The 22,248-nt window shown below is 51.7% G+C and overlaps 1 protein-coding gene and 1 non-coding gene across 2 annotated transcripts; one reads left to right on the top strand and one right to left on the bottom strand.

Moving 5' to 3' along the window:
* Positions 1-726: 726 nt before the first annotated feature.
* EI90DRAFT_t188 lies at positions 727-800 on the top strand. Its single transcript has one exon. It is a non-coding gene; the product is annotated as a tRNA-Ala (tRNA).
* Positions 801-8,298: 7,498 nt separating this feature from the next.
* EI90DRAFT_3070844 (uncharacterized protein) lies at positions 8,299-9,014 on the bottom strand (the record flags this gene model as incomplete). The annotated part of the gene is made up of 2 exons (XM_039061256.1): positions 8,299-8,664; positions 8,697-9,014. Coding segments are annotated over 2 exons (684 nt in total), but the record flags the coding sequence as incomplete, so codon positions are not given.
* Positions 9,015-22,248: the final 13,234 nt, after the last annotated feature.

Below are 22,248 nucleotides of genomic sequence, written 5' to 3'. Positions count from 1 at the left end.
CTGTGTCTGCACAGGCCACTCTCTGTAACCGGCCGGCGTGCATCCTTCACGGGATGGTCCCCTGAGCATTCTCTCGGGTCTGGCCTTACCCCCTTTTCCCTTGTCTCTGATCCTTTCGTTGCTTGGCCCTTCAGCCCCTTCATCAGCGCTTGAAGGTCTTCGGGGTGCAAGCGTTGGATCTGGTGGGCTCTGCGGTGCGAGCTTGTCCCTGCCTTGGGGTGGGCTGCAGGGGTTACGGAAGGGGTTGGTGGGAGAGGGGGTTCGGGTGCGGGCATCCATGGTTGCATCCCTTGGAAGTGCTGCCATTGGCTGTCGAGGAGGGTGGCCTCGCACTTTTATTCAGCCCAGGTGGTGGGCATGGGGTGGAGCTGGTAGATGCTCTCACGGAGCCGGGGGTTGATCGCTTGCTCAAAGCGGTCGACTAGCCCCACATCACTTAGCCACGAGACGGGTCCCAGTACCTCGAACTCTTGGATGACCCTGTCCACAGGCTCGCTCCCCTGTTCGGGTCTTGGAACATGGTGTCAAGTTCTAAATCGAACTCATCCATGGTGGGTGTGGGAGAGCTTGCTGCCAGCAGTGCCATGATGCGTTGTGTTGCCCATGCCCCTGCAGTCCCTCCTTTCATGTAGGACAGCACAAAGAGGACCTGGGAGAGGGCGTCAGGGAACTTGTCCATGTGGACGTAGAGGTAGATCCTGTTGAAATAACCACCTCAGCCTAACAGGGCGTATGGTGTAATGGCAGTGCACGCTGAGTTTGCGATCCAGAAGACTGGAGTTCGATTCCCAGTATGTCCAACTTTTAGGTTTCCCTAAAAGACCATGTGCAAATTCCAACAGATCCCACATTCGGCCCTGAAGTGGTCGAGGTCCCCACTGGCTCCAGAGAAGGGGGTGGGGGGGGGTGACCTTTGGCGGCTTGGGTCTGGGTGCATGAGTGGGTTGGTCCCGGGTTCGGCTCTCTACAATGGTCTGTAGTTTCTGGAACCAGGCCAGCAGGTTGTCATTATGGCTCCTAGCGGATCGGATCGGATCGGATCGGATCCGGATCAGAATCTGCGGATATTTAGAGGTTTGAAACAAAATCCGTATCCAGCAGTTAGAAATCCGCGGATATGCGGACCAACTGCGGATTGTGGATAAAATTGCACTTCATCAGAATGTCCTTGATGAGAGCTTTCTAACAATACAAAGTTTGTCCATATTGGTGGAGAACTGATGGAAATATGGGGAAAACTTGGAGGTCAGATGTGTCACGGCCCCGCAAAGTCCCTGCCCTTCTGTCAGGGCCCAGCCTCGGACTCGGAGGCTCCCTGACCTCAACCCCCATCTAACCTGTCCTCACACTATGCGGGGCATGAGATGTATAGTAAAAGGAAAGATAATATATACACTTGCCTATGCAGGGCATGAGATGAGAAGAAGGGTAAAGGTCTCATCTCCCCGCATGGTTGCTATATAAAGGAATGGGTCACATGCCCACAACTATACAGCTCCTAGAGTTGTGTAGTGTGAGCCGGAGGGAACATCCAGGTGGCAGTGCCCAGTAAGCGTGGGAACGTTCTGGGCGAGTTGCTTGCCCAGAACTGTGGCTGTGACCTGTGGGAACATTATGGGCGAGCTGCTCGCTCAGAAAGTTCCCACGCTATCCCGTGCGCACGGATACACAACACAGAAAGGCAACAACAAGGCAACAATGAAGGAATGGAAGGAAGGGATTGGTTGGGGAGTCGGGGCACCCTAGGGCAGGGTGCTGAACCCTGACACCTTCTACCACTTTCTGCACCCCCATTCTTGCGCCTGTTACTCATGCCCGTTAATCGTGCCATTGCCCATCACTTAGTGGCACCGATAGTGGTTCCCGTTCTACGGCCCCATAGCAGCACCTCCTTCGTTCTCCCACCACCACTTAAGTTCCTCAGCCATTCAGCCGATACCGTTTTATTCTTATTCATTCGCTTAACTAACTAGCAGTTGATATGGTCGCCGCTGATCCGCTCCTTATTGACATTTGATTTATTCGTATATTGACATTCTGATCCACCACCATATTGGCACCTAGATTGTCGGCCTATTCATTCTGCCTCCCAACTTCACCGTCCTCTGTTCCATTCATTTCTTCTGTTCCATTTCCCTGGCCCTCATCGCTTTTTTAGTTCTGTCATACTTACCATCCCACTCCCGTCCCGCACCGGACTGACCGGCCCCTTCTCTGTTCTCCTTTCGTATTTATACTTAGTTTACTGTCGATGTACCTTAGTTCGAATATCGACTAGAATTCCCCCCAAGTACTCTCATCTTAAGTTCACCTCTCAGTTCCATCTCCGCTTAAGTCAACATCGCCGCAAGGTAACTCCCGCTAACTTGAAATATGGGACAGCCTAGAACACGTGGTGCAATGCTCCAGCCAAGTCATTGAAGCGAAGTCCCAACCACCACGACGCCTTGCAACGGAGTAGCTCATTAGCTAAGTGTCCACTCACGCTGCCATACTCCGCTCCACTTCCCATGAATACCTCGAATACAGTTTCTGACAAGATGCCTAATTTGGAAATAACGGGCCTGGGTGGCCAAATAAGACTTGAAAAAATTGAAAAAAAAAATATAGAAACATAGGAGGGGTATCTAGGACTGTAGGCAACAATAAATCCGCGGATAATCTGCCCATCTGCAGATTAGAAACCGCAGATATTATCCACTGAAAATCCAAAACCGGATCCGTGAATTTTCGGATCCGGTTGCAGATATCTGCAGATCATCCGATCCGCTAGGAGCCCCAGTCGTCATATTGTTCTTGTGTCACCATGGCGAGGGGGGGGGCAGGAGAGGTGGGGGGGAATGAGGTTAAAGTCTTCTTCTGCTGTCAGGGACCGGTCCAGGGTCGAGAGCATCCAGGTATATCGCCTGGCACTGAGGGCCCGGTGGGGTATGAAGCAGGCATGTACAGCAATGGGTCCGGTGCAGGCAAATGTCCCTGAAGTGGGAATGGTGAGAAGAAGACTGCTTCTCTGGTTCCCACCCCAGGTATGTTTATATACATGGTGCTCAGGTCACATGAGAGTTGCCATGTCATCCCCATGCACAGCCCCAGCCACCTGGGTATCCCCATGGGGGTTCCCAAAGGGATCCACTGCAGGCGTGCGTGCTGGGTGTACCTGGGGGTTGTCCGGAGCATCCGGGGCTGGGTGCGTTGTGCATGGGTCGCAGGTGGGTTAGTAGTACATCAATCAAGGAAAGTTGTCCATGTAAATAGAGATAGAAAGAATAGAGAATGAGACAGAGAGGAAGTGGGGGAAGTGGAGGGAGGAGGAAATAGGAAGGGGGAGAAGGGGGTAGCGGGTGGAGTGGAGCCAGGTGGAGCCGGGTGAGGTGGGTGTGCCCTGACACATCACCCCCTCCTTAAGCCACTTCGCCTCGAAGTGGCCAGGCGGTTCTCTCTCTCTCTCCCTGTGGCGTGGGGGTGCGTTCGGTGGAACTCTTCAATTCGGTCGGGGGCATGGGCTAGGTGGTCATGGGGGAGCCATCGGTTTTCTGAATTTGGCCAGCCCGTGAACTTTACCAGATACCAGAGTTTCCGGTGTAGCCATTTGGAGTTTAACCTTCTCGACTTCATACTCCTCTTCCCCATCCATGAGTTCCGGGCCTGGGTGGGGGTCAACAGGTCGTCCTACAATTTCATCTGGGCAGTACAGCCTGATGTTCGTTACAGATACAACCAGGTGGATTCCCTTTTGTCGCGCGGTGAGTTGGAGTTTGACTGTGGCAGGGGAGATGCTCTCATGGAGCCGGGAGTTGATTGCCCACTCAAAGTGGTCGACCAGTCCTACATCTCCTAGCTGTGAGACAGGTCCCAGTATTTCGAACTCCTGGATGACTCTGTCCACAGAGTCGCTCCCTTGCCGGATGGTTGCTAGTTTCTGCCGGGCTGTGGCCTCCCAGTTCGGGTCTTGGAACATGGCATCGAGTTCCACATTGAACTCGTCCATGGTGGGTGTAGGGGAGCCTGTTGCCAACAGTGCCATAGTGTGCTGTGTCACCCATGCCCCTGCAGTCCCTTCCTTCATGTAAGAGAGGACAAACAGGACTTGGGAGAGGGTACTGGGGAATTCGGCCATGTGGACATGGAGGTAAATTCTGCACTCAGCCCTGAAGCGGTCGAGGTCCTCGCTGACTCCCGAGAAGGGGGTGGGGGGGGGGCGACCTTAGGTGGTCTGAGGGTGGGCACGGGCATGGACGTGGGTGCGGGTGTGTATGTGGGCCGGTTCCAGGTCTGGCTTTCCACGATGGCCTGCGACTCCTGGAACCGGGCCAGCAAGTCATCATATTGCTCTTGCATCACCATGGTAGGGAGGGTGAGTAAGGTTGAAACCTTCTTCTGCTGTCAGGGAACGACCCAGGGTCGAGAGCGTCTGGATGTGTCACCCGGCACTGAGGACCTGATAGGGTGTATCACAGGCGTGCATGCTAACGGACCCAGCACAGAAGGGCATCCCTGGCCACTTAGGCTAAAGTGAGAAGTGTGTTATTATTATTAGTGAGGGAATGTAAGCTACTTGCCTAAAGTGGGAAGTGTGAGAAGAAGGTTACTTCTCAGTTCCCACTTAGGCTGTGTTTACATGTATGTACATGTGGTCGAAGGTCACGTGGGGAGCACCACATCATCTACGCTGAAGGAGCGGAGCTGGATCACCTTATGTAACCAGTTTCCTATGTCCAATAACGATATTAGAGTTTGTGCTGATTTGCGTACTGACCGTGTTTTGGTTGCCAAATATATAATTGTTCACTGTCTAAACAACAATAAACACCCCCCAACGATCTCACCTGACGTATAGATCATCTATGAATAAAATTCTATATTGACTTTACTATGATTTCTAGTCAATATTACACCTAGATATACCACTTTTCAGTAGGACATGATTTTCCTGATAATTTACTGAAGGAAAACTACTAATAAAATAATTCCGCAATAAATGTTACTCAATACAGGAGTGACCAAACTGCTCTTTCTATCGCTTGAGTGCGTGCTAGTTATTTAGCAGGTTCAGGATCGCTCACTTTTCTCCTGTGGTGTGATAACCAAGTATTGCTGAGAGATTATTCAACTAAGAAGTCCCTCCACCAAATTCTCACTAATTCTCACTAGGACACTTTTGTTCAGCTGTGTCTAACTGACCCTAACTCACGCTTAGAGTGACGTGTTAGTTTTATATCAGCTAACAACTAATATTTGCTTTTATCTTTTGGAGCAAACGAACCAACCACTGGTGAGGAGAATTAAACTTATATTTCTACCTGAGGTTTGAGAGGGGGCAGAAGCGGCGGCCTTTTATGCTTTTCAGAGGCCTCTCTACTCCCACGCCTCGCACTAGTTACATGTGCTACATTTGTATTATAGATAGTTCTGGGGTGATATGGGGGCTTGGGCTGTGTAAGCTTAATAATGGACTTAGGACATGACTCAGCAATAAGTAATTCAGTTCTTTGTCTTTTGGGCCGATCTTAGCGGGGTCTTGTAGCGCTAAAGCTATGCTCTACACCGCCTTAATTACGAACGGTTATCTTTAGAAATGACCCGGCTATAAAGGAACTTTCTAGATTGTTCTCTAATTCACCCCTTTTTGTGAAGCCACATCATTACTAATGTTCTAGAGCTCTCCCAATTAATTAACTGATCCGCGGACTTCTGAATCACTTTATGCTTATGATCCGAGATCCAGATTATCAATCATTCCTTTGTTCCGATTTATTTGAGCTTAAAATCAAAAAGTTTTGATGAATCATGGGAAAATATACAAGATCCAGTTTTTTAGAATTTTCTCCTCTTCTGATGCGATCAAAAACTGTCCGCCCACGCCGGGGAATACTCTGTTATATGGTATTCGGTCCGCCAGACTTCCAGGCGCCAATATATTTTCCCTTGAGTCACATTACTTTTTATAAGAATTAGCAAATAAATATATATAAATTATAAGGTGTTTCGCCGTTTGAGCAATATCTCCGTCAGTTTTGAAGCTTTTAGAATGAAACAAAACTGTGGATAAAGTTTAGAAACAGTCCTTTTAGATGGTAAAAAGATTACAGTCAAAAGTTTACTGGTTCCCGAGATATTCACATTTCTTTCCCAATGTTCCTTCTTATTCTGCCATCTATGTGCTATTTTCTTGTTGTAGGGATATATTCTTTGAATATTTCACCTATGCCAGGTTCTAGGCATGCTTGTAGTAGATTAAATCTCATGCTACATGGGTGTAGACAATTTATAATGATCTTCTAATGTCTGTCCAGTCTCATAAAGATCATGAGATCTGTTAAACGTCTGAACTTGTCACCTGTTTGTTGACTATTCTGATAGATCATTGTTTTATTCTTTGAATATTATTTCTCCTACAACACGCACAGCCATATCCACCCAGGTATCTCCATAAGAGATCTCAGGAGTGTCCAGTGTGTAGGGCGTTGTAGGTGGGCACAGCCGGTACCACGCAAACGAGCCGATTATCGCGATTCTACCACCCACATCAAGCACCCCACTCCCAAAACACATCTACCACTGTTCCAGATACCTCTTCCACGTTTCCCATTTTTTTTCGATTTTTTCAAGCCATTCCTGACCACAGACAACCATCAGTTTCCAAATTGGGCAACTGTCACCCGCATATTCTGCCGCTTCCTCCATATCTCCATCAATTCTCCACCGATCCGGACGAATCTGGTATCGTTGGAAAGCCCTTGTTAACACGAGTCGAACGATGCTATGAGTGACGCATTTGGGTCAGCGGTTGTTCCGATCGCCATGTTTCTTTATTTCCTTAACAACATCAATATTTCTTTGATATTGCTTTGTTCCTTGTGGATCTGTTGCCGTCCTAAATCCGTCGGATCATTCGGATTTCCATGCATACCTTTTTATATTTATAACTGCCTCTTCCCTGTATTTACAAAAAGGACTCCCCCCAAACAGAGAGAGGTGCTCCCCAATGAACATGAAGTTTTAGCAGACGTTACCAGTGCCCAGAGTGGCGAATACGAAGCCAAAGAGGCTCAAGACATAGTGCAGGGACAGAGTTCCCATTAGTTTGATTATCAGTGAGATTTACGAGATTTATCATTTTTATCACATCGCACCCGGACCATTTCCCCCCCCCCCCCCTCCTCTTCATCCGAACCTCCCCCGAGCACTACCAACTCTGTGGCCCCCTCTCTTTCTCATTAGGGTGGTAGATCCCTTGCCCCCTTACAGCGTCACCCTGTCAGAGACTGGGTCGAGATGAGGGAGTGTCTCCGTGATGGAGGGCTTCGGCCTCAGCAACTTATGCCAGGAGCGCTGTGCCTAGTAAACACGTCCGTGCCCTAACTTACTAACTGGCCACCAGAACTGAAGAGGGTAAACTCTAGTCGATTTTATTACTGGAGTGTAACCTATGTACAAGTGTAGTATATATAGTTACAGCGAGGGCGGGTCTGCAAATGGTGGAGCCGAGCGGAGCTAACAGGGTTTAGACATTAGCTGATTGAATATTACCAATGAGTCGGGTTACAGGGTTAGCGGAAAGGCAGGCGATAACCCAGAAACGGAAAGGAGGGATAGGCCCGAAGGTGAGCTTGCAGGGCAAGCAAGTGTATTGCCCAGCGGAGGTGGGAGTGCGCTAGCGGACGTCGGAGCTGTCTGGAAGCCTTCAGGGCTCCATACTTAGGGAGGTGTAGGTAATAAATTGAAAGGAGGGGGTGGTGACCATCGAGGGGTACCGAGGTGATTGCAGAATACAGGAGCTCCAAGGTTAGTGAGGAAGGAGCGGAAGTGGAACGGAGGGATCAGAGGGATCGGAAGTCGATGGCCAGGGATGGATATGACACACCTGGTGTGCCTGGGTCTGGGTGTGTTGTGCAGCCTGGTCAATGGTACATCGAGCAAGGAAGTCGTCCATGTAGTAGAAAAGGAAAGAAGGAGAAGGAAAGGAAAGAAGAAAGAAGAAGAGAAAGGAAGAAGGAGAGAGGACGGAGGAGAGAAGGGAGGACGGAGGACGGGGGCACCGGGTGAGGGTAGTGGGATCAGGTGGGGTCAGACCGGGTGGAGTGGGGTCAGGCGGGTGTGCCCTGACAAGTAGGCAAGTGTATCTTACTTCCCTTTTATCTATTCACTTTCTTACCCACAGTAGAGTTGTGCCCTGGACAGGGCTGTTCACAGGTTAGACTGTGGGCCATAGAGAGGGGTCATGGGGACCCAGGGTCCGTCCCCTGACACACCCAACCCTGATCAACGTCGCGGTCGGGACGCTGTCTAACCCCACGGTCAACCACAGAGCCACATAATGAGGAAAGGACCCAAGTACAGATCATTTGCCATTTCAGTGGGAGGTAACCAGTGTCGTCTCAATGCACAGTGACAAGCAAGACAGACTCGGAGTCTGAAGTGACCATTGCAGTTGGAAATGACACCCTCAGGACAGATCATAATGTGGTGCAGGGATGGTGTATTCGCAAACGGGTTCAGGCCATGGTTGGGGTATACACTGACCAGCAAGTCGGTGTCATGAGCGCTCAACTGCATAGAATTTGGCACAAACCCATGCAATGGTTTTGCAGTGGCACAGACAGCGCAAACCAAAGTGGAGAGTTGTTGGGAGGAAGTTAGGTAGTACTGATTCAGAATCTTTTTCTTTGTAGCCAACATGAGTGTTTCAGGCCAACATGCTGCACACTGGAGGTGCCATTGTTGGTAAGCGTCAACATTAGAAGAGGGAGCACATTGCGATGCAGGGTGAAGAATGGTGTGACAAATAGTCCGTAGATCTGCATCAGATTCAACAGGCAAAGCAAACTGTGCAACAAAACGATGAAGACATGCACTGCAGAGATCTGCAGATGCAACAGCAGAGAGAAACTGGGAGCGATGGACATTGAGTTGTGCAGCAGAAAAGGCAAGTGCACGACAGCGTGGTTGGACAGGAAGCCGAGTGTGAGCTTCAAGACCGAAGTCACAAGGAGAAAAGGGATCAGGATATGTTGCTGAAAGTGATGCAGAAGGAGTTGTATGTCGTGAAGGCTCTCAGGGCCGTGGTGGTGGAGTTGAAGGAGATGGACATCAATAGCAGGTAAATGTTCACGTTCTTGCACACAACCCAGGAGAGCAGATCCGTAGCAGTCAGGATTCACAATATGTTGTATCATGCAGAGTGATCCGTGTAGGCATGCATAGCTGGAGATCGCACGAGAGGAGAGATGGAAAGCAGAAGAAAGGAAAGAATAGGGCCACAACCCTGGGTAGATCAGTGAAAAGTGAAGTAGCTGGGAATGTATCCACAACTCACTTGTATCAGGAGTGAGCATGAGCTTTTTCAGGAGATATGATTGGTCAGTGAGCTTGAGAGAAGAAGTCTATGGCGAGAACGATGACGTTACATAAGCAGTGGACCCTAGGTTTGCCCTAGGTTGGGAGGGAGTGAGGACCCAAGGGAATAGAACTGTATGGGGTGTCAGGGGACGACTCCTGGGTCCCCATGACCCTCCCCTATGGTCCACAGCCTGACCTATGAACAGCCCTATCAAGGGCAACAACTACTGTGGGTAAGAAGATGAGAAGGAAGCTAACTTCTCATCTTCCCACAGTGGCCACCATATCAGGAAAACTTCTGGGGATACCCAGAAGTCACATGAAGGAGTAGGAACCGGGCCCGGAGCATGCGGCGCGCGGAGCGTGCACGCATGCGGGAAGCACAGCAGGTGGAAGCAGGTCCGGACGCGGGTCCGGGTCCGGGCTAGTCAAGGTGTGTGCCCTGACATGGGGCAGATAATGGACCTTGGGTTTGGGGGTCATACAGGACCCTGTGCATAGGACAATTGAGTTGGGGAGAAAAAACGTAGGACCCGCTATGGAGTAGCGGGAATTTTCTTCCATTTTATTTGATCATTTCTCATATATACCTGTACATGAGGATGTATCTACTTTTTCCTTTGGATTAGAAACCACCAAGTTTGCCCCTCCCAAGCTAGTAGGGAGTATTACAATGAAGAACATCAGTAAGAAGACCTCTAGATCAGTCCTCGCCTTAGTGTCACCCAGAGAGGTGGGGTGAGAGGTTGATTAGAGTACACCATGCACTGCACCACACCGGACCATTACCATATTTCCCCTTTTCCCTGACCTGTTGGATACCAATCTAGTCCCTGTCCTTTCCTGTTTGCTTGCTGGGTTAGATCCCTAGCCCGCTTACAACGGCTCTGTGTGCTGAGCAATCCCACTGAACCCTCACACTTTTTTAAGTGTATGAGTGGTGTTTTACAACACAACCCACCAAAACTATCACATCGCAATAACTTGACTCAGTAGTGCTCATGGCACCAAAACATGCCCACAAGGGCAAGGTCACTTCTGCAGCGACAATAAAAAAGAATGAGTGGTTTATAAAGAAACTGCAATCTCCCATTATGGGAGATTCAAGCAACAGCCATCATCAGACAATGATGAGATCAATGTTATCCAGAAAGATAACCACCTCAGGGCTGGTCCCTGAATGTTTTAAAAACTTATGTGGAGTAAGTGCAGGGCCCAATACCCCTAGATCTCCACAACACATTGATCTCACCCAAGCTGGGGAAGATCTCTCACCTCCAGAGGAGGTGATCAACTTGTGTGATAAATGCATAAAGCGCCGAACAATCAGCCTGAAAAGCTGATTGGGTACAGTCATAGGAAACTCCAGGGCCCCACTGTCCCCTGGAGTCCTCCCCCATTTCCCCAAGTCAAGCCCCAAAGGTGGACAAAGGGAAACAGAGGGAAGAACCTCTGCATTGGCTATCTGAAAAACTACTGGACTTGTTCCAGGTCCTGTCTGAATGGAGGATGGGAAGTGAAGAACAACTTCTTCTCAGGCTAAAGGCCCAAGAAGGTGCAAAGAAACACCCTGTCAGAACCGTGCGAATCTTCGCCGATGGTAGCCGTAGGCGACCGAACGTTGCCCGCTAGTGGTAAAGGCGTCCTACGCACGACTGAGCTTTAGCGAGGGATAAACCCCACCAATCTTGAGGCCAAGGCTACTTAGGCGAGTGAGCTGGGATTTTGGCTTCAACGACTTGAGGAGGAGCGTTGCACCTCGTTCTCGACGTGGTCCCAATACTTCAGAAGGTCGGAGGTCTCACGGGGGACAGAGGTAAGCTTAGGGGTGGATTCTAGTTGATTTCGAACTACAGTACAAGCATTAGTTACAAGCTGTATATAAGCACTAGGGAACTGAATAGGGAATAAGTCGCCAGATCTCGCGGAGATTGCGGGTGGAGAAAAGAAGGAGGAAAACAAACAAAGAGCACGTGTTCAAGACAGTGAAGGTCAAGCGTGACCTTTGCCGCGAGGTAACAAGGTGCGGAGAAACATGGGACAACAGGTCGCGGCGCTCTGCACTGCTAGGTCGTTCAACGACAATTAGCAGAGGGGTTGTGGAGAGGTGGCAGGAAGTGGTTAGACAGCGACGGGCGGCGAGCGGAGTGTGCAGGGAGTGTTCGGGTGTGGGAGAAGGTCAGGGAGGAGGTTGTCTGGCCCCGGGGAACGCCAGGTCATGACACACCCTGAGAGCAGGATCTCTCAGAGTGCAGAAGCTCAAAAAGAACTTCCACTGTTTACACTACCCATGCCATGCCAGACAAGGCAAGATTGCCAACCTCAGAGGAGGTCTCCAAGATCATGAAGAGGAGGTGAACTGAAATGAGGGAGTTTGCTGAGGAAGCCCCATGGAAAAGTAAGGAAAAACCAGCGAACAGACCCCTCCATCAAAGGGAAGCACCCTCTGCAACAGCCTTGCCTAAACAAAGCAAGTGTGGAGTATTTACTCCAAGAACCCCTTCTGGAACCCCCAGAAGCGGCAATGTTAACTGGGGAGAGTCACTACTTGCCCAGCCAAACTTCCTCCTGGAAAACCAGGAATCATGCATAATAAATGTGATAAACTCGATCCAAAAAAAGATGAAGGAAACAAGCCATAATAGCATGGCTCATCTAGAGATAACTCTAGAAAGAATGGCCAATGCAATTGACACGTTGACTGATAAAATCAGCGAGCAAACTGACTTGCTGAAGGAAATAAACTTCTCACAAAATAGTGAGGAAACAAAAAAAATACCCCTGGGCCATGGGCCAGGATAAAACCAGAACTTGTGGAAAATTCACAAAAAGAACAACCAGTGAAAGTACACTGGAGTATCATCAGTGACTCGATGGAGACACAAAAGAGATCCTTCTCAGGATAGGAGAAGATGATGCCAAAAGGAGGCACCATTCAGAAATCAGGAGGAGAATTGGCATGTACCAAAGGTTTGGCCAAACCTCCACCATTGACAAGCCTCTCGAACAGAGAGGTAACACAATCACACACTCTCAAAACAATGAGAGAATTCCGATACAACTTCAGGCAAGATCACCCGAAACAAAAGAAACGCTGCGAGACAGACTCCCTCCAGTGAAAACCCCTCCAAAGGAGAAATCCCCATTGGATAGTGACCCTGCAAAGGCAGGGGAGCAAGAAGAGTACCTAGAAAAATGGTACAAAAAGGCCATAAGAATGGCCAAAGTGAGAATACTCACTCCCTACCCAGAGGGAGTGAAGCCAGAAGCCCTAGAGAATGGGCTGGCTTTCCCTGACAAGAAATAGTCAGGGGAGAACGACATGGAGTTGTTCTGGCAGTGGTTCACAGAACTACTGGGATTCCTCACCTTGTGAGGATGCAAAGGTCCACAATTCAACAAAGTCCATCTGGACTGCTTGTTCGCAGATTAGGGGGACCCGCATTTGACCTTGGAATAAGACTCTGAGATGAAACTCTCCTCAGAGGAGACAAGGGCATGTTCCTCAAAGTTCTCAACATACTGATGAGAACTTTCATCAAAGCCTCTGCCACGTTGAATGTGACAAAGAAGTTAAATACAAAGCGGAAAAAGGCCTAAAACAGTTCTACTTAGAACTGTCTAAAGCAGCATCCCAGATGGTGACACTGCCAGACCAGGCATCCTTCAATGCCAGGTTTCTAAACAACATTCCCCTCAAATGGAAGAGGGAAATGATCGCTCATGACAGAATCAGAGCAGACTTCTCCTCAAATGAGGAGATGTTAAAAGCAATATCTTGTGTAGACGAGATAATCAACAGGCTGAAGATGTCTTCAGCCTACAAATCAGGTTATTACACCCAAACAACCACCATGGCAACCACAAGCCATGGTAGAACCCTCCCATCAGGAAAGAAGGCTGAAGAGCCTAAACCCAGATGGAAAGAGGATATATCCTCAAAGAATTTGAGGAAAACTGACCAAAAGTCAGTCCCAAATGCAGCAAAATAGGGCAAACAAAAGATTGCCCAAAACATCATGCAATGAGCAATGAAAAGCCAAGGCACATAGCTGCCATGGAAATTGTGAATGCATCAGAAGAAGAGTTGGAAGACTCATCAGACAAAAAACCAGAGAACAACTCTGGTAACTCCGGAGCATCAAGCTTCAAAGTAGAGGACCCATACGAGGGACCTCAATACTCACCTGATTCAGAGGGTGAGGAAGTTAACATTGGAACCATAAGGATGGGCCCAATGTCAGTTGTCGACTATGATGACATAAATTACAAAATCAAACTGGCTGTGGTGTGCCAGTTAGAAAACATGGCAGATGAGAAAGTTGCCAAAGCCTTGATGAAAGCACCAAGAAAAGATGCCTTGGGGAAATACACCAAAGTACCCAAGGAAAACAAGGAGAAAAGGAAGAAGGACCAAAAGTCCATTGAAACCCAGACCCCCTTGTTTGATGTGAAATTCTGCATCTCAAAGATGCAGGAAAATACCCCACAAACAGACTGCTCTCAACAAAGAGAACACTGACAGCTCACGTAAAAATAGCAGGCATAAAAGCCTACGCACTATTTGACAGTGGAGCCGAAACAGATGCAATATTGCCAGACTTCGTCCATGCATGTTACGGGGATGGGGGAAATTCCCCATTCCTCGATCTGTTCTTATAGTGGGATGACGAAGGTCATATCTGGTCTGTACCATAATGGGATATGTAATCGATGAGTGATCCCAGTCTTGCCTGGGGGTGGACGATCGAATTCCCATTGATCGCGATTGGTGATGTAGTAAGCTATTAAGGGATTGATGGTAGGTAGTCAGAGATGCCAGGACGGACAGGTCAGCCACGGGTACTTGGCACCCCTCAATGGAGCGTACCATGTGTGAGGTCGCGACTTGTGAGATGGGTGAGAACTTGGTATAGTTGCCATCGGGTACTTGGCGTTCGCAGTGCGAACGTACTGGTAGCGGGTTGATGTCATAAGCGTGCAATGAGGACTGACTAATAGGGCCTTCGGTGACTTGGTGTTTGTCAGGGCACAGCCCCTGACCCCACACACCCTCAGGTACCCTTCCCCCATTTTCTCCTATTTTTCCCTTCACTGTTCCACAATCCTGCATGCATGCAGACCGTGGGAATGTTCTGGGCGAGTTACTCGCCCAGAAACCATCACAGCCACAACCGTGGGAACTTTCTGGGCGAGCTGCTCGCCCAGAATCTTCCCACGGGGGGGTGCCAATTATGGAAAGTCGGCAAAGAGCCGAAAACTGTATAGTTCCCGGCTCCCATTTGTAGCGGCTTCACAGGAGGTTGAGAAGGTTACCCTTCTTCTCAACTCATTTCCTGTGAAGGCTGGGGCTAGCCCCCTCAGTGAGTTTGAAGACCTCGGACTGGGACTAGATACCCCAGCGACTCGGAGGATCCCCTTGGGCCCGTCACGGAACGAGGGCCGGGCCCTGACAGCAGAAGAAGGGTTAAACCTAGTTGCACCCCCCACCCCGATGTCATTAGAGGAACAGATTGCAGAGCTGACACGCCAGCTCCGGGACCTCCAGGCCCAGCTGACCACTCAAGGGCAACCCGCAGCCATAGCCCCTCCACCCCTCCATCATGCCCCAGTCCCAAAACCGCCTAAAGTGGCCGCCCCCACCCCATTCTCCGGGTCCCAAGATGACCTAGACCGTTTCAAGGCCGAGTGCGGGCTCTACATGAGCATGCGGCACACGGAGTTCCCAGACGAACGCAGCCAAGTCCTATTCGTCCTCTCCTACATGAAAGGAGGCACAGCAGGGCCATGGGCTACTCAACGAATCAATACCCTCCTGGCCCCAGGGGCCCCAGCCACTACCTTCGATGACTTCACTGCGGAGCTGGACTCTATGTTTGCCGACCCCAACCGCCAAGCCACTGCCCGCCAGAAACTCGTCTCGCTCCGACAGGGGAATGAACCAGTGGACAAACTGATCCAGCAGTTTGAGCTGTACGGCCCTGTTTCGCGGATGGGAGATGTCGCCCTGGTGGACCGCTTCGAGCACGCCCTCCACCCCCGGCTCCGTGAGAGCATCTACCGCCTCCGGCCCATGCCCACAACCTGGGCTGAGTGGAAGCGCGAGGCCTCAGTTCTCGACAACCAATGGCGGCGATTCCAAGCCACCCAACCTCGCCTCCCGGCCACCAAGCCATCCCCCTTCCACTCCCAACCTGCTCCAGCACCCATGCGCCCCGCCACCCCAGCCACCATCCCGACCCCGACCCCAAAGCCAGGTCCCCAGCCTATGGACCTGGACCGCATGCGCCCTCCCCAGGAGGAGCAGAGACGAGCGGGTCTCTGCTTCAACTGCAACCAACCAGGGCATGTGGCCCGACACTGCCCGAAACCGAGACCCCAGCGAGCTCGCCTGGCCCTGGAAGACCTCCGGGCGATTGCGGACCTACTAAGGGACCACCCTCAAGGACCGGATCAGGCAAAAGTGGAGGAAACGGGGGAGGAACCAGCTGAGGATTTTTGAGAAGGTGACCGGTGAAGGATGTGCCCCGGCCGCCCCCAAGCATCACTGTATCCACATGTAGATACCATGGTAATCCCAAAACTACTGCGCGACCTAAGCTACACCGAGTGATTGCTAAGAAAAGAAAAGCCACACCCACTAACCCCACAAGGAACAGCTCCCCAGACGCAGTAGCCGAAGTGGCTGTCCCCCACCTGCGATCTACGTACTGTCCAAGCGCCCCCCCCGATCCCTTAACCTCCTGGTGAAGCTGACGGCCACCACGTCCCTGGCCTCAGTCACCACCTCTGCCCTGCTAGACTCAGGAGCTACAGGGATGTTCATAAGTCGCGACTTTGTCCGAAAACACAACCTGGAGACCATCCCCCTCCCCCAGCCGGTCCCAGTCCACAATGTGGATGGCACCCTAAACGAGAACGGGTCCATCACGGAAGAGGTAGAAGCGCTCCTTAGCTTCGGTCGGCACACAGAGCGAGCCCGATTTGCAGTAACCAACCTAGGCCGTCAGTCAGTCATCATTGGTCACTCGTGGCTCCTGCACCACAACCCGGAAGTGGACTGGGCCCGGCAGAGAGTCACCATGTCCCGATGCCCACCTGCCTGCCGAGGCCTCAGGCCACAGCCAGTGACCCCAAAGGACCCAGACCTCACACTGGAACCTGGGGATGGGGTGTACGCTGCGGTAATCCCCCCCGGGTGGGGGCATGACCTGAGAGCGACTACCACCCCATCGCAGCGGCTAGCCCAAGAGGCTCAGGATGCCACCTCAGGGGAACAACCCTTCGAAGAGATGGTACTGCAACACTACCAAGACTTCGAGGATGTGTTCTCAAAGGAGGCCTTTGACGAACTACCCCTTCGGAAACCCTGGGACCATGCCATTGACCTTATCCCTGAGGCCAAGCTACCACGGGGAAAGACATTCCCGTTGTCGCCCACAGAGCAGAAAGAACTCGATGACTTCCTTAGGGAAAATCTGGCCAATGGACGCATCCGCCCGTCTAAGTCCCCCATGGGGGCTCCGGTGTTCTTTGTGAAAAAGAAGGATGGCTCCCTGAGGCTGGTCCAGGACTACCGGAAACTGAATGAAATTACGGTCAAGAACTCCTACCCCCTCCCCCTCGTCTCCGACATCCTCACCTGACTCCGCACAGCCAAGTGGTTCTCAGCCCTCGATCTGAGATGGGGATTCAACAATGTCCGCATCAAAGAAGGGGATGAGTGGAAAGCTGCCTTTGCCACTAACCGAGGGTTGTTTGAGCCAATGGTAATGTTCTTTGGACTGTGCAACTCCCCGGCCACCTTCCAAACAATGATGAATGATATTCTCCGAGACTTCATAGACCGAGGGGTTGTCATCTGCTACATGGATGACATCCTAGTGTTCACATCTACCCTGGAAGAGCACCGGAAGGTCGTCCGAGAGGTCCTTACCACCCTGAGGAACCGGAGACTATTCCTCAAACCGGAAAAGTGCAAGTTCGAACAGCAGAAGATCAACTATCTGGGGCTAGTCATCTCTGAGAACCACGTCGCCATGGACCCAGTGAAGGTGCGAGGAGTGACTGATTGGCCAGCGCCCACCAAGGTCAAGGAAGTCCAGTCCTTCCTTGGGTTCTGTCACGACCGACAAATCCCGGGGCTCCGTCAGCGGCGAACCAATGCCGATAGGCGAATCCGCCGACCCGAAACCCATCCTAACCAGCCCCCAACCCCATGTCTGGCCCCCTGCCTTACTGTGTGAGACTTGGCCAAGAATCAGAACCGAGACCCTGCCGGTATTCCGACCTTACCTCCAGTTCCTGAGCCCTTGGCGCTCCCGGCATTCAGTCATGCCTGCCTTGTCTCCATCTGAACCACACTCATCGCTTCCCGCTATGTGGTCACAGCCATGCCCCGCTTCCGTGCATTCCGCACCCTCTGCCCACTCCGCACCCTCTGCCCACCTCTGTACCTCTGTTGGCCTTCATGCTGTCCTTGTGTGACAGTGCTGGCAGATCAACCTCTGTTCGCGGACTTGTGTCGGCACCGCACCGACCCCGCTTATTTGCGGACTTGTATCGGCGCCACGCGCTGACCTCCGCTTTCCCTCTGGCCATTTGTCACTTGGCAGCTTATCATTCATTCCTTGCCGAGTGCCATTTATTGTTTGCTTCCCTGCCAATATCGGCATTTGATCCCCTCTTTATTGGCACTAGGTTATTGATCTCATTCAGTTATTCATCAATAACCCTTGCCACTTATTGTTTATTGATCTGTTCCTCGTTTCCAGTTCCCGGGCTCTTGTCCTTATTTAGTTTGACAATTCCCGCTTATCTCCGCGCCGGACCGCGCCGGACTGACCGGCCTTTCTATATTCCCTCTTGCCTATTTATATACCTTGTAAATACTTTCGGGGACCCCAGTCTGAAATCAACTAGAGTACCCCCCTGTCTGGTCTGAGTCTCTCCTTCTGCAAAGGGGGCTTCCCCCCTCTGAGTCCGTGCTCGCGGAGTCCATGCTCCTCCTACAGGTCCGCTCTGCCCGCAAGTCTTGTTTGAAGTCCGCTGTAAGTGTCAGTTTGTAAATACGGGATCTCCCCCAAACGTCAAGCTCAGGGCACAGTGCTCCACCTGAGTCGCTGAGGCCGCGATCCCACTCTGCTAACCTTGGACAGCGCTTCCGGACGCGCCGCATATTTCCGCCCGCATATCCGTGCGCACGCTCCAACAGACCTCTGCCACAATCTCCGACTCCGACAATATTCCGACTCCAACAAAAATCCAGATCTCTGACAGGTTCGTAAACTTCTATCGCCGGTTCATCCGGGACTTCTCTGAGAAAGCCCGACCCCTCCATGCACTCACCAGGAAGTCCAAGCAGTGGACCTGGGGCAGGGAGGAACAAAGGGCGTTTGATGGATTGAAGGAAGCCGTCACCTCAGCGCCAGTCCTCACCTTCCCCTCCGACTCTGGCCGCTTCAGGCTAGAATGTGACGCCTCAAACTTCGCCACAGGAGCAGTACTCTCTCAGCTCCAAGAGGATGGAGAGTTCCACCCAGTGGCCTTCATGTCCAAAGGCTTCTCGGATGCAGAGAGAAACTATGAGATTTACGACAAAGAGATGCTGGCCATAGTCCGGGCCCTAGAGGAGTGGCGCCACTTCCTCGAAGGCACCCCAGAGACCTTTGACATATTCACTGACCATAGGAACCTCTCCTACTTCCGCTCAGCCCAGAGGTTGAACCGACGCCAGGCCCGGTGGTCCCTCTACCTCTCCCGCTTCCACTTCTTGTTGGTTCATAGACCGGGAAGGCTCATGGGGAAGCCGGATGCACTGTCCCGCCGCCCAGACCACCCGAAGGGAAAGGAGGACAATATGGACATGACCCTCCTGCGCCCGGACTGGTTCGAGGTAAGAGCTACAGAAGGGATTACGGTGGAGGGAGAGGAAGCAGACATCCTTGACAGAATACGCAGAGGGAGGGACCATGACGAGGGGGTGGTGAAGGCACTGAGGGAGCTAGAGAAGGGGACCCTACGCTCAGACGAGTGGGGAAAGGAGGGAGAGTTGATCCTCTACCGAGGACGGGTGTACGTCCCAAGGGACCCGAAACTCCGCCATGACCTGGTCCGACTCCACCATGACTCAGCAACAACAGGACACCCAGGGCGCTGGAAGACCCTAGAGCTCGTCTCCCACAACTACTGGTGGCCCAAGATGCCCCGATACATAGCCCAGTACGTCTCAGGATGCGACACCTGTAACCGGGTGAAGACATTCCCCTCCCGAAAGGTCGGGAAGCTCATCCCAAACAAAGTCCCATCCCGCAGGTGGCAAGTGATCTCAGTAGACACGATCGGCGAGCTCCCAGACTCCAAGGGGTACAATGCAATCCTGGTGGTGGTGGACCGGCTCTCCAAGCGCATCCACGCAATCCCTACCGTTACCACAGCAGATTCAGCAGGCATAGCCCGGCTCTTCCTCGAGCACGTCTGGAGACACCATGGCCTTCCAGAAGAGGTGCTCAGCGACCGAGGCAGTGCATTCGTCTCCCACTTCTCCAGGGAGCTGGCAGCCCTCCTAGGAATCAAACTCGCCCCCTCAACAGCCTATCACCCGCAAACTGATGGCCAGACCGAGCGAGTCAACCAGGAGATAGAAGCCTACCTCCGGGTCTTCGTCAACCACAGACAGGATGACTGGGCTGACTGGCTGCCACTTGCTGAGTTCGCCTACAACAATCGCATCCATTCCTCCACCCGTCGCACCCCTTTTGAGCTTGACTCCGGGCAACATCCACGCATGGGAACCGAACCGACCCGCACATCCGAAGTTGAAGGGGCTAATGACTTTGCCTCTCGGATGATGAAAATGCAGGAGGAGGCAAAAGCGGCACTGGAGCATGCAGCGGATGAAATGGCACGGTATTACGATAGGAACCGGAGAGCAGCACCAGCATACCAAGTCGGGGACAAGGTCTGGCTCAACACCCAGAACTACACAACAGACCGGCCAACCAAGAAACTTGACCACAAGTGGATTGGCCCCTTCCAGATCGTTAAGGTAGTATCCCCGGCAGCGGTAAAGTTACAGCTCACAGCCCGGCAGAGGGGAATCCACCCGGTGGTCTCGGTCACGAACATCCGCCCCTACACCCCCGACAGGATTGCTGAACGCCAGACAGACCCACCCCCGGGCCCGGACATCGTAGATGGGGAAGAGGAGTATGAGGTGGAGAAAATCATGGACTCCAGGTACCGATATGGACGGCTCTGGTACTTTGTCAAATTTTCGGGCTGGCCAAACTCGGAAAATGAATGGCTCCCCAGGGAAAACCTGGAGAACTCCCCAGACCTCATAAAGGAATTCCACCAGACCCACCCGGAAGCCCCCAAACCGGCAAGGACAAAAGAACCCCGCCAACCAAGAACCACAGCCACTTCGAGGCGAAGCGGCATAGAGGGGGGGTGATGTCAGGGCACAGCCCCTGACCCCACACACCCTCAGGTACCCTTCCCCCATTTTCTCCTATTTTTCCCTTCACTGTTCCACAATCCCGCATGCATGCAGACCGTGGGAACGTTCTGGGCGAGTTACTCGCCCAGAAACCATCACAGCCACAACCGTGGGAACTTTCTGGGCGAGCTGCTCGCCCAGAATCTTCCCACGGGGGGGTGCCAATTATGGAAAGTCGGCAAAGAGCCGAAAACTGTATAGTTCCCGGCTCCCATTTGTAGTGGCTTCACAGGAGGTTGAGAAGGTTACCCTTCTTCTCAACTCATTTCCTGTGAAGGCAAGTGTAACTAAGCTACTTCCTAAATGCGCAGCAACTCATTTCCTGTGAAGGCTGGGGCTAGCCCCCTCAGTGAGTTTGAAGACCTCGGACTGGGACTAGATACCCCAGCGACTCGGAGGATCCCCTTGGGCCCGTCACGGAACGAGGGCCGGGCCCTGACAGTGTTCCCAAAGGGAACGTACCGTTGGTGGGGAAACATGATGACTGACAAAGGAGGGAACAGACGGTGGATGGGCAGTGACTTGGCGTTCGCGTAGCGAACGTGCTGGCATCATGGGAAAGTGGGCCTCAAAGTATTCACGATCTCCATGATCGTGATGTGACGTCGTATGTCAAGTACTGGGGGGAGAGCGGAGTGACGAGGACCCATAGGGTACAGATTCAATAGGACGATACACATGTCAAGAGTCTTCGACTCTCGACCTCGAGTTCTCGCGGCAAGGGCCATTAGAGGACTCGATATAACCAGACTTATAAGACATATTGAGAGTTGTACAATCACACGGGTTCAGTTGAGTCACAGGGAGGGTTGTTACAGAAGATGATACACAAGACAGTTGTAGAGCAGTTGTTAGTTAGCGGGAACCGCCTTCGGCGGTTTCCATACAAGACACGTGACTATCTACAAATGGTAAGGTTGCAGGAAATCCCGTGAAACACAAATAACCTCAGCCAGCACCAAAACCCCAATGGGGAAAGCTTTGCATGAGGGGGGGAAAGGGGTAGAACGGGTAAGGAGGATAGGGTATCGGGATAGAGGACAGAAGGGAGAAAGAGGGGAGGAACGATAGAGAGGGGAAGTCTTTGACCATGCGATGGATATGGTCATTGGAGACTCAGTATCCGTAACAATGCAGTCCACATCCCAATCCTCCAATTGGAGAACCCAGTCATCCTCCAAATGGGGACAAAAGGAACAAGATCACAGATCTTGTTCAGAGCGAACATGGATGTTGAGATCAATGGCCATGCAGAAAAACACTACTTTGATGTAATTAACATTGACCGATACAATGCCATATTTGGCACCCCCTGGTTAAACAAAAACCAGGTAAGTTTAGACTTCCAGTCTCACAAAGTGAGAACAGTGAACAAGGGTAACATAGACACCCTTGGAGTCAGTGAAGAC

Source organism: Cantharellus anzutake (assembly GCF_015039405.1).
Source record: "Cantharellus anzutake strain C23 chromosome Unknown EI90scaffold_47, whole genome shotgun sequence".
Classification (NCBI taxonomy): Eukaryota; Fungi; Basidiomycota; class Agaricomycetes; order Cantharellales; family Hydnaceae; genus Cantharellus; species Cantharellus anzutake.
This window is presented reverse-complemented; position numbering and strand designations above follow the sequence as displayed.